The sequence below is a fragment of the Sceloporus undulatus genome, chromosome 1 (assembly GCF_019175285.1).
Source record: "Sceloporus undulatus isolate JIND9_A2432 ecotype Alabama chromosome 1, SceUnd_v1.1, whole genome shotgun sequence".
In the NCBI taxonomy this organism is placed as follows: domain Eukaryota; kingdom Metazoa; phylum Chordata; class Lepidosauria; order Squamata; family Phrynosomatidae; genus Sceloporus; species Sceloporus undulatus.
Window position 1 is genome coordinate 79,239,708 of NC_056522.1, and position 12,777 is coordinate 79,252,484.

Consider the following 12,777-nt stretch of genomic DNA (forward strand, 5'->3'; position numbering starts at 1 on the left):
TGCGTGAACACGGATCTCAGCTCAAATCTCATTATCTACTACAAAATATTTGTCAACAATAACTGTTTGACTTTTTTAAAAGACCCTAAAACTGCATTCATATTTTTAGACTACTCTGCCTGAACTGAAAGGAAAGAGAAACTCCCCCCCCCCAAAAAAAAATCCACTTTGGAATTCAGCTTGGTAGCCAAACACACAGAAACAGATACAGAGTACAGTGGTACCTCGGGTTACGAAATTAATTCGTTCCGCGGCTAATTTCGTAACCCGAAAAACCTTCGTAACCTGAATTGCCATAGGCGCTAATGGAAAAAAATAGCTCTCTGCTGCCCTCCGGTGGCGGCATAGCGCCGAGGTTTTTTCGTAACCCGAAAAAACCTTCGTAAGCCGAAACAATAAATCCCTATGGGATTTTTTCGTATCCCGAAAAATTCGTAAGCTGGGTAATTCGTATCCCGGGGTACCACTGTATCACAGATTTAATAGACAAAAACAATGAGCTGGAGTTTATTCATAATTCATATTGTAGGCTTTCTGAACAGAAAAGTCTTTATACAACACTGAACAATAACTCAAACTCCTGAAGTAGCCTGGGATCTTAATCTCATTAAATTTAAATAAAACTGATAGCTCTGATAACTCCCCTTCGTTCAACAGGAAAACAATCTGGGATAGGACCATTTATGTCTTCCATAGAATCCTTAATAAGTCCTTATTCTTATCAGAAACAGAAATGACAACATATAGTTTTTCTACTGTATTGCTTACAATAGCAACTCAGGTCAAGTAATATATGACATCACTGTAATGTTTGGTAAGAAAATGGATTTTATATGCAATGTTAGAATTAGCTACAAATGCCTTTCTTCATTAGCTTTCAACTATCTTTCCATACATCCAGATAATATTATCAACAATCAGACTGTAGACTCTTTTCTGGAATAATATTAGCTTTACTACAAAGGAAGAGAGGAATAAATAAAACACATGAGGCAAACCTGCTTAATGCTCAAGAGAGACGGCTCCCCAGCAGGTCGTTGTTCCAACCTTAATTTGAGACACTCATGGATAACATTGAGGAGGACCCGGCAAAGAACTAAAAATGCAGGCTCAAAAGATGGTAAATCCATAGCTCTCAACTCTTCCCACGACACCGTAATACATTTTTGATCTGAAGAAGGCGGAGAATTTGACAACTGCACGTAATCTGAACATAAAATGGGGTCTGGGTATTCTGAAAACTAACAAAAAACAAAACAGACACTATATAACAATTTGAAAGTCTCCCCCCTCCCCAAGTTAGCAATTTATCAGAAGTAAATCTCCCACCCACTCACCCCAAATAGTACTATTGTAGCTGTAGATGAAAGCCACAATCCGGAGAAATTATGCCACAAATGCTGAATGCCCTGCAGAGCATTTGAGCATCCTCATAACTACATTGCTAATTAATGACTGATAAGCAATGCAGCACAAAAGTCTCATTAAATATATTATGCAAGTCTTACAGGACATATCTAAAGGATCTAAATTGTAGACTTGAGGATATTTAAAACACATACACACCCCAAAAATCTGTTTCTCTAGAAAACAGCAAAACATGACCACATAAGAGACCAAGCAAGGAGACACAAGTAAATTACATATACGCCTCTTAAGTTTCAACAAGGTCTTTTGCAGATCTGTCAAATATGTCCAAAAGGATTGCATGGAATGTTAAACATGAACTAAAGAAACAGCTATATCAATTGTCAAAAATCCTGCAATAGCTTGTCTTTATTTATCAATTTTCAACTCAAATGGTTTTACTTTTGCACCATCCTTTTTGAATAACCTTGTATTACAGACCTGAACAACTTGGCAGTAAGTAGGGGCCAAAATAAAAATAGGCTAAACTTCTTCAGGCCACAGATAATTAATAGTATTAATTAATATTAATAATATTAATTGGAATTAATATTAATTCTGCCCTCCTCTGCAATGTCCTTAGGAGAAGCTGGGCAGAGGAGAAGCCTTGCAGGGCAAGCATTTGCCCCTCTTCCTCCTCTGAGCAGTGGAGGAGCCTTGCAAGGTGAGTGTTTGCCTGCCCTCCTTCACCACTGCTGCTGCCCAATCTTCTCCTCGGGAGAAAGGATGGCAGCAGAGAAGCCGTGCAGGCAAGTGTTTGCCTGTCTTCCTTCTCCTCTTTCTTCACCACCTAGCCTTTTTCTTGGGTGAAAGCTGGGCAGTGGAGGAGCCTTAAGGGGCAAGTGTTGCCTCTCCTCCTCCTCCTCCTCCTGCTGAGAAAGCCAAGCAGTGGGGGGGGGGCCTACCAAGGCAATTGTTTACCCCTCCTCCTCCTCTGCATTACCCTCTCCTTAGAGGCTAAGCAGTGGAAGAGCCTTGATGTCTTTCCACATCCTTGTGGACCACCCATAATCCTTTGGTGGGCTGCATCCGAGTCCTGGGTCATATGTTGTGCAGGCCTGCTCTATTAGATGGGAAAGTAGTATGTTATAACAATGTCCTTGACCACTGGCTGGAGATGATGACAGTTTTAGTCCAAAGATCTGCACAGAATAAGGTTGTCTGTCCCATCTTGCCCCGACTGCTTTTTGTAGAGAGGCGGAATATAAATAAATTTCATTATTATTATTTTATTATAAATGTGCAAATCAGAACTAAATTCAGGCATAAGGCAGCCTCTGAAAAAGTGCCCTCTGGGGATCCGCCTCAGGGTAATTTAGCAATAACAATGCCCAGTAAAGTAACTGGGAGCACATATCTTATTTTCTCACAATGCCCTGGAACACCTGAGATAGTACAGACCTTAAAACAGATGCCTGCAGATTAAGACATCCAATGTTGAGGGCCCAGGTAAGATGTGCTCTATTAAGACACATACAATGCAGCTATCCTAAGATATCAGGTGCTGATGCTCAGCTAGACAAGAGGAAAATCCCTTCCTAGATTTCACAAGCCACTCCACACAGGGACCTAAACATATTCTGCTTGATTAATAATCCCAGTAGACTCTTAGATGCTCCTTCTTCTTTAGTTAGTAATTTAAACCAACAAAATACAAACATGTGAAGTCGAAGGCTTTCATGGCCAGCATCCATAGTTTTTTGTGGGTTTTTCGGGCTATGTGGCCATGTTCAAGAAGAGTTTCCTCCTGATGTTTCACCAGCATCTGTGGCTGGCAGCTTCAGAGAACGCTTGCCCGGAAAGGAGTTGGGTATGTATATATTGTGTGACCCTGGGAAGGCAGGAGTGATTTGCATGTATACGTTCTGTTGCTAATGGCAGGCCTCAGGCTGGGAGGGGTCCGCAAAAGAGGATTAGTGTCTGCTTGATTAATGCTCATTGTCTGCTGGGAAACCCCTGACCCTGGGAGAGTTCTCATTTGCATTTGTTGAGTGATTTTGCTGTTTTTCAGGACTGGTAGCCAAACTTTGTTTACTTTAAGGGTTTCCTCTTTCCTGTTGAAGTTGTCCAAATGTTTGTGCATTTCAATGGCTTCCCTGTGCATTCTGATCTGATAGTTGTTGGCATGGTCCAGAACTTCAATGTTTTCAAACAGCATTTTGTGCCCAGGATGGTTTGTAACATGTTCTGCTACTGCTGATTTTTCTGGCTGACCCAGTCTGCAGTGTCTCTCATGTTCCTTGATTTTTGTTTGCACACTACATTTGGTGGTCCCTATGTAGACTTGTCCACAGCTGCATGGTATGCGGTAAACTCTTCTAGAACATGGCCACATAGCCCAAAAAACCCACAAAAGCTAGACAAGGAGAATTTACTAATCCACACTTTAGACATATTAGACAATATGCTAGTGTTGTTTTCTTTCCTCCACCCCCCAAAACAACACACACATCTACACACAGACAGTTGTGACATTTTGTGCACTGGCAGTTATATGTTGGTCATCATCACACTATAACTTCAAAGCACAGAATCAGATTTCAGGAATGAATATATTATGAAATATATTTTTGCTAAGTATTAACTTCATGTATATCAACATTTATCAGCTGGCACAGATACCACAAAACATTTATCAGAAAAATGTATTATTGTTTTTTAGAGAGAGAACTCTGCATGAAATAAACCATGTATTATTAGAAGAACAGGCTTACCTGGGCTTTAATCCTCTCAATTAAACAGGCCTTTTAAATATTATTATTATTACTATTATTATTAAAACTTTTCATTCAATTCCCTGGATTCAAAAGGGAGTTATTCTGAAACAGGTCCAGTCAGAACCTCAGCCTTTAAAAAACTTTGTGGTTCACTTCTACACACTCATTTCCAAGATACAATAGTTTTAGAAAGGCTTCGTTACATGTCATGTTATTTCATTCTTTGAAGTTATTGCAATATTCATAAAAAATATAGAAAAATATAACATTATATAAATTATTACATATCTTTTGTTATCACCAAATGATTAAAACAAAAGCAATAAGTGGGTAAAACAATAGTCCATTAAGTTTGTACAGTATTTAAAACATCTGAATTACAAGAAAAGATCCTTAAAATTAGGAGAAACAGTCTGAGAAATTGTTTTGCCCATGGATCAAGTTGCACAGGAAACCAACACAACTCTTCAGGCCAGTTCAGATCCACTTCATGTATGGGACATGGTAAACCATTTACAAACAGCAAATTCTATTTCAAGGGAAATGTTTGCCTTATAGTGCCTTCTAATATCACCATGTAATATGTTCTAAATGATTTGAAACTACACTATGGTTATCAAAATTTAAAAAGCAATTTGATATAGAAAACACAGTAAGGGAATCCTCATAACCATGTGTACATTTAAAATATCAAAGCCATATAGGGTTCACAATATAGATTAATGAAATATGGATATGAAAGAGGTTGGTATAGACCTCAACATACACAGATACACATAGTAAGGAACAAATATGTTCTGATGTCTTTTGAAAAGTGCTTCAGTGGTTGTATAAGATACTTAATAAATTGGATTGATGTGCATAGTAGTCACAATGCTAAGATTAGGTCTGTGGAACCCTAAATTTAAGAACCATAAAACTAAATGGACTAACCTTGGTCCAGTCACTATAACTTGCCAAACCTATCTCACAAGATTTTAGGGAAGAAAAATGAGGAAGGGGAAAAAACATACACAAGCTGTTCAAAAGAATTGTTGTATGAGGCATATTAATATAATAAACAGATTCTTAGTGTTTGCACAATTCATATTTTGAATTTTGACAACTGAACAGATTCTAGGTATATGGCACAATCTCCAGGTCTTACTTTATCGCCTAGCGGTAGTGTGACTAGTGACTGGCGTGGGAATACAACACTATTCATGTAATACATTACACAATTACAATGACTAATTGTAAAAGAAGATTATCCCACAATTATTATACAACGCAGAGATATAGAGTCACAATAGTGTTTTCCCTCAGAACCTATATAAAATGCATTCTTGAAGCTGAACCAGGGCTAAACCTTCTGCAAACTGGTGTCCATGTGGCTCTAGTCTTATACTGCATAAAGTTAGTTAGAATGAGATTCTCATCTCCCACAAAAAATGTTTTTAGAGCAACTACAATCTTCAGCTCAATGCTCTCATGCAAAGTCCGTAAATTTTATATATTTTTCTCATGGGATTAATGTAGAGGCCTTACAAATCTATTCTTCAAACAGAATTAAAGAATTGATCAAGAAAAAAAATTAACCCACCTACAAGTGGGGGAATCTATCCATACTCTCTAATACAGTAATTTCCCCATGGTACCCACTATGCAAAACCTTCTTTGGAAGGGAGTATTATTTTTTGATCTTACACTGACACTACTATGAATAGCGTATATAGCAGTGCGATTTCAGTGTATGCCAACTGCTTATTTGAAAAGAAGATGTAACAAAATCCCTGTGATCCAAAGGATTTGCATTTGCAAGTTTGGGGAAGTGGAGGACTTATAATGCTATCTTCTGAAATGTCCTCTATACATATCTCCAAGGAAAACGTTCCTAGTTATATTCTCCATTCCCCAGCTAATCATTCACTTCTTGAGCAAATCTGTGTGTTATTAGTGGGCAACAATGTATATATTACCTCTTCCTTCCAAAGAATGTCTTGTATACTGGGTGTCATGGAGGAAATGCTGTACTAGAGAGCATGGATAGATCCCCCACTTGTAGGAAGGATTTTTTTTTCCTTGACCAACTGTTTAATTTGGTTTGACAAAATCTGCTCTGGCTGCAAGTATATTAAGAATTAGATATCAAAATCATTAGTTAAGATTTCTATTGTACTGGTTTGCTGGAATAATGTTTTAACTTGTTATATTTTTATACTCTTGGCAATTTTTGTTTTATTATCTCTATTTTGTATTTGGTGCCAAATTTTAAAATATGATTTTGCCATCTGGCCCTCTGATTTAAAATATATGAACTACAATGGCTTATAGCTTTTAGCAATAAATTTCACTTCATTTCAATTACTCATTAACTAGGCACTTCATACTTACAACTATTTACACATATATAATATACATGATTCTGAAGGGAAAACCAGAACAACAGAACTATTACCTGAAAACCCCATAGGAGAAAACAAAGAAAAAAGCCTTCTTACTGACTGCTCCCAGACTTTGACATTCACTCCCTAAGGAGGCTTCATCCTCACTCTCCTTCCAATGGCAAATGAACATTTGTCTGTTCCAACCGACTTTTAGGAATTCACTCCATTTGGCTTTTAATGGTATGCTATTTTGCTGGTTTTTATATTCTGTCTTTTAATGAATTTTAAATGGTTTTAATTCCATATATTGTTTAGTAACATTTTAAAATAACTTTAATATATTTCACCAATATTTTTGTAAGTTTTCAATCTGCATTGGTTTTATCATGCTGTACGACACCTTGGATTCCAGAATGGAGGAAAGGCACAAGATATATGAAAACAACAACAACAATGTGGTGGTGGTGATGATGATGATGAAGATGATGATGATACCAGAGAAAACAAGCAACTGACACATCTATCTTCCCAAACCTACCTCCAACTGCTGATCACTCTTTATCAATGCCATTCGGGCCCTTTGCAAGGAACCATGCATTAACTTGTGCAGTCTTAAAATTAGCTTTCGCAACCCCATTTGTTTCAATGCTTTATCTACAAATGGCCTATAAATAGAGGTCAAACAGTGTCTGCTGCAGCCTGCCTCGCCACTGCACTCTGTGCCAGCCCAGCAGGTTGAGTCGTCCTCAGATTCAAGCCTATCAAGTTTTCTTGACAAATGGTCCTGTGGATCAAAGTAAAAATTGGCCCTACTAGGGAAATTATTCTGAATGGCTTGCCTAAGTTCCTCCACACTCTCCTCTGAGATTTGTTCTTCATCTTCACTTTCCTCTGTGTAGGCCCCTGAAGTTTCTCTATCCTCATCCTCATCCTCTGGATCACTGTCCCTGAATGGACGAGGGGAGGAGATTTCAAACACTGGCCAGCCAATGTCAGAGAGATCCTTTATGCCTAAAACAGTTCCCATAATCCTTAGTTTCTGGTTTAAGTCTTTTGTAATGTTTAACCAAAGACAGAGTGCCTGCACCCTGTCCTGAAAATCCTTTGCAGCATATTTTTCATAGTCACTTTGAAGGGCCTTCAGAGATGGATAAAGTGCTTCTACATATTCTAGCAGCTCCATTATCCGCTTTACCTGTTCAAATGAAACCCGCTGGTGATGGAGATGTTCATGGTAGCTTGAGTAGCCCATGGCACTAGCTCCATGGGCTGCTTTACATAGTCTTCCCGATGTACCATTAAGACTGGCTCCATTTCCTACACAGGAGAGGTTCCCATAGTTCACTTTGAAAGTAAGGATTTCATTGACAATATCTGGGATGGCTTGTCGAGCTGTGTACAAATAGAAATCTTGGTCCTTAATAGTCCGGCCTGCATGCCAAGCTTGGAGTTCAAGCCAGATCAATTCATTGGATCGGTTTAACTCAACAGAGGAAGTGCTTTCCTGTCCTTTCTGTTCTTTGTCCTTTTTCTTGGAAACTGAGGTAAGCTTTAACAAAAGTCGTAGGGTTTCAAAGAACTTCAAGCGATCTGCTGGGTAATCAGTTCGAGAAGTCTGTCGTGTAGTTTTGGCGATAGGCACAGGTACAGATACTGGAGGCTTTGCATTACTGCAGCCAAGGCTGAGGTAAGGCTTATTGAGATCAACATCTGGAATTGACTTTTTTGGCAAGGACCCACTGACTGAGTCCAACATGAATGAGCACTGTACGTTTTTCTTGTGATCCCTCTCTGTTGTCCTTAAGGTGGCTCGGATCTTCTTCCCCTGCTTATAGCTGTGTTCTTCTGGGTTCTCAATGGTTTTGATACTATCTTTGCTAGGCAGCTGGTTTGGTGAGCTCATCTTCTCTGAAAATCATAAAACAAAAAGCATTTGTTGAAACCAAAGAGTGGGGCAGAGTTCATTTTAAAAAAAAAACCCTACTAATACTTTCTCTCTATTCCTCACATCACTATGAATTTTCAGTTTTAATTGTGACACGCTACATGGATAAAAATAGTCCTAGAGGTTTCTATTCATAACAGTCTGCTAAAATTATACAATGAATTCAGAAATCAATGGGTTTCACATATAACAGAAATGGCATTCAAATATTCGTCCTATGAGTTTTCAATTTTATAATCATAAGCAAAATATTAAAAATTGTGTTTGAAAAGCTGGTCTTTAGTGGTTGCCTCAGTTAAAATGGGTCATGGCAATAAAGCACAGTTAAACCCCACATAATTAAATATGTAGCACAGGTGCATCAGCAAAAGCTCCCAATCACTGTGTACAGTGCGTCCTCGCCTTACGTGGGGGATCCGTTCTGGATCCCTCCGCGTAAGGCGAATTCCGCCTATGCTTGAGCCCCATTGGAAACAATGGGGCTCGTGCGCGGCGGCGCGGGTGCGCACAGGGCGCAACGGGCGCGCGCACCCATTCAATTGAATGGGACGCGCTGCCCCTTGCGCACCCCGCGGCTTGAGCGCCTATGCTCAAGGCCGCATATGGCGCGCCCACGTATGGCGCGGGCGCACTGTATTTGTAAATCTGACTTCTTGAACTCTAGTATACTATAGTGGTTTAAGTGTTGGGCTACAAGTCCAGGACACAAAGCTTTGAATCCCTGTTCTGCCAGGGAAACCCACTGGGTGACCTTGAGAAAGTCACACTTTCTCAATGGCAAACCTTCTCTGAATAAATTTTAGAAACAAAAAAACCCTACAAGAGCGATTGTCACACGTTGAGGTTGACTTGGAGACACAGTGGCATACAACTGCTCCCTTAATTAACTTCTTTGTGTTACTACTTTTTTTTTCAAGTGCATAAGAATTTTGTCAAAATGGTCTAGTTCCTTGATGTAGATGTCACACATTTCTGGACTTTTCATTTTCTACATTCTTAGCTATTCGTATTAAACCACAACCTAGCTTAACAACTGAAAAGGTGTATTTTGCTGTATAGCCACAAATGATTTAATAGCAATAATTAATACCACAGGGGGGGAAAAATACTGGAACACATTTCCATCACAGAAATCAAAACAATGCTGAGTCATTTTGTAACCATAAAGGCAGACATAATTATACTGTGGAGTGTTTGAAATAATATGTTTAAGTCCGAAACCATACTAATGGAAACATTCTGCTCTGCTAATTGTAATGATAAGAATTGACTTCACATTATAATTATCTCTTTTGCCGCACACCACAGCTGAAATCAGTAACTAACTGACAGTCCAGAGAAAATAAGGTTGGATGGAAAACACACTTGACATTGCAGGTTCTAAAAATAGAAAATAGTGAGGTCGCAGATATATTTTCTAGAATAAGTTTATCAAAAAAGGTTTATTTTTAGCGACTCCTTTTTGCATAATATCATCTTACACATGAGTGGGGAATAAAAGTACATCAGGTCCGCTTGCACTACACAGGCATTATTGGACTGCAAGGGAAGGAGGAAATTACTGTAGCTGCAACCTGTCTGTCTAGCTTAGGTCTTCAGAGTCTGATACAGAGGTATCCAAGATCCTGGGCTGCTCCTCAGATACAGCCAGGGTTACAGATATGGCAGGGAAATCTCTGAGGCCAGCAGGCCACATTTCAGCCCCCTAGGTCCATGTGGGACCAGAAAAAGTGGGGGAAGGTGATGTTGCCATACCTCCTCACTTTAACAGTTTCCCAGAGAAAGCATGGGGAAGGAAAGAGAGATACTAAGCATATTCAGCTGACTCTTTTAAGAGTCAGCAAGCCCCAGATAAAACTGAGATGGCACATGGACCACAAAGGGAATCTCACACTTATCTCTGAACAACTGTAACAGCAGAGATTTCTCTCCCCACTAGCCACCAGGGGGCAGTTTGAGGAAGAGCATCTATCATTATTGTTGTTACATATCACAATTGTGGCTATCCACCAATTTTCTTAATTCCCCACATTCTACCTGAAACGGGGTAAGCAGCAAAATGGTGTTTTCAAAATGGGAGAACCTAGTGGCTCAGCCATTTCACATCAACAACAGAGCCTTGGGAAGAAAAATAAGTTTCCATAGATACTACATGTGGGATGGAGGAGAGTAGAAGGCTTCATCTCAAGGTGGCAGAAGTGTAGTAACCACCAGACTGAAAGGAAGAATAGGGAATAGACTGACCTCACCTACTTATCCTTCTCCCTGCTCACACAGCATTAACATTCCAGCCACTGCTACACTGAATTGCTAGTTAGTGGTAGGTAATGGCACCTTTTGATTACTTGTACGATACATTTTTTGCAAGGTAAATGACAATACAGAAACAGGTCTCAAGTCATTACTTAAGCGAAGAGCATGGGAGAAGTGGCAAGACAGGTAAAAATTTTCACTACTGTTTTCACTGGTCTTTTGAATACAAACCTACAGAATATTCTTGTACATACCTTTCAAAGCAGAACGGCTTGTAGGTCTCCCTACATTACTTTTCAAGTGTTTTGTTGACAAGCGTTTCATCTGCCGTGGTGTACTAGGAGGAGAGGTCCCATAGAAGGTTTCAGCACTTGCTTCATCTGATAACTCCTCAGGATCAGGATCAGACTCTGAGACCTTGCAAGTGACATCTTGAGGCCTGTTCTCCTGTCTAAGAAGTCAAACGAATTAAGATATAGAGGTCAATGTAGAAACAGAAGCCCATTACCATGTCTCCACTTCAACAATGGCAACTTTCTGTACTCTTGCCACTCTTGTATGAAATACAGTGGCTCTCCCAACAAAATGTTTTTCCCTCCCCATTTTTAATAGGACAGTTTGTTTTTGGTTGGAAAAGACTATGTATTAAATTAGGACTGTAAGAATTTTCTGCTACCATTTGCTACCCAAGAGAAAACTAGATATGCTAATATTCTTACAGTTCTCACACACATCCATGTTTGCAGAAAGCAGTGTGTATCACAAGTTCCTACAGCATGAATAAGATTAATATGAACAAATATTAGAAATGCACTTCATTACTTAAATATGCATGTCTACACCAAATGGGTGAGCTTCTTAGAAAATGCACACATATATACAATAGAGATAGAATTTACTACCAAATCATATATACTGTATATACTCGACTATAAGTCGACCTCATGTATAAGTCGAGAGCAAGATTTAGGGCCAAAATTAAGGATTTTGCTATGACTCGTGGATAGGTTGAGGGTAAAATTTAGGGGTATATAGCAAAGGATCTAAAAGATGAAGCAATGCAAATTTGGGACCACCACAGCAGCCCGTTTTGAAAGTGGACTGTGCAGTCGCCACAGTCCCGGGCCAATTGCAGCCCGATCATGGCCAGAGGCCACTCCTTACCTCCCATTTGCTTCAGGCCGTGTTTACAACTACAAAGAAGACTCAAGACTAAGGGGACAAAGTGCATGGCCCACAGACTGCACACAGCTCTCAGAAGTTTTGCAGCCCCTGATAGTCCTGGAGGCCCACCACGGACATTTTTTTTTCAGATGGAAAAATATGTTTTTCAACCCAAAACGTTTTGGTGATAAACTTTGTGCCCAAATGCACAACAGGAAAAAAGGCAAAAAAGAACAGAAAAAAATACAGAAGTGATGAGAAGTGATTTCTGGCTACAGGTAACATCACTTCTGTTTGTCACAATAGAACCATATAATTAGAAGGGATCACAAGGGCCACCTAGTCCAACCCGCTGCCATGCAGGAATACACAACTAAAACAGTCCTGAAAAATGCCTATTCAACTTCAATTCAAAAATCTCCTAAGATGGAAAGTCTAACTCTCTCCAAGCAGTTTATTCCAATGCCAAATAGCTTTTACAGTAAGAAGTTCTTCCTAATGTTTGTGTGAAGACTCTTTTCTTGTAAATTGAATCTAGAAGCAGTGATGCAGAAGTCTACTGCAAATCCGGTAGAGCTGAAATTAAACTGCCAACCTGTTAGACTTTGCACTCTGGCTTTTTACTAAAGCCTTCTGGAACCTAAATGATTTTGTCCAAATCTGCAAATATGTGGTTTTAAATTATCTTAAACTGTTTTAACTCATTTTAAACCACTTTGTTTCACATGTTAAATCATTTTAAATTATTTTAGTCTGTTGTAGTTATTCTTACAGTTTGTCAAGGTTTCAATTGATCTTACTGTGCGTTGCTATGTAATCCTCTGGTGTAAGCAGAACGTAAAAATTTAAATAAATAAATAAATAAATAAAGTACTTCAGAAATATAGAATTCATATAACAGTGGTTTCAGAATTAAAACAAATAC

General features: G+C 39.1%; 1 protein-coding gene across 6 annotated transcripts in view; it reads right to left on the bottom strand.

The window, feature by feature from the left end:
* Window positions 1-12,777, bottom strand: part of MAP3K4 (mitogen-activated protein kinase kinase kinase 4) — a 73,079-nt gene that overhangs the window by 35,717 nt on the left and 24,585 nt on the right. For all 6 annotated transcript variants that reach the window (XM_042465003.1, XM_042465011.1, XM_042465027.1 and 3 more), the window contains exons 2-4: window positions 10,943-11,139; window positions 7,029-8,398; window positions 999-1,241 (exon numbers count right to left, since the gene is read on the bottom strand). In XM_042465003.1, the coding sequence (XP_042320937.1) occupies window positions 999-1,241; window positions 7,029-8,398; window positions 10,943-11,139 (1,810 nt within the window). The remainder of the gene's footprint in view (window positions 1-998; window positions 1,242-7,028; window positions 8,399-10,942; window positions 11,140-12,777) is intronic.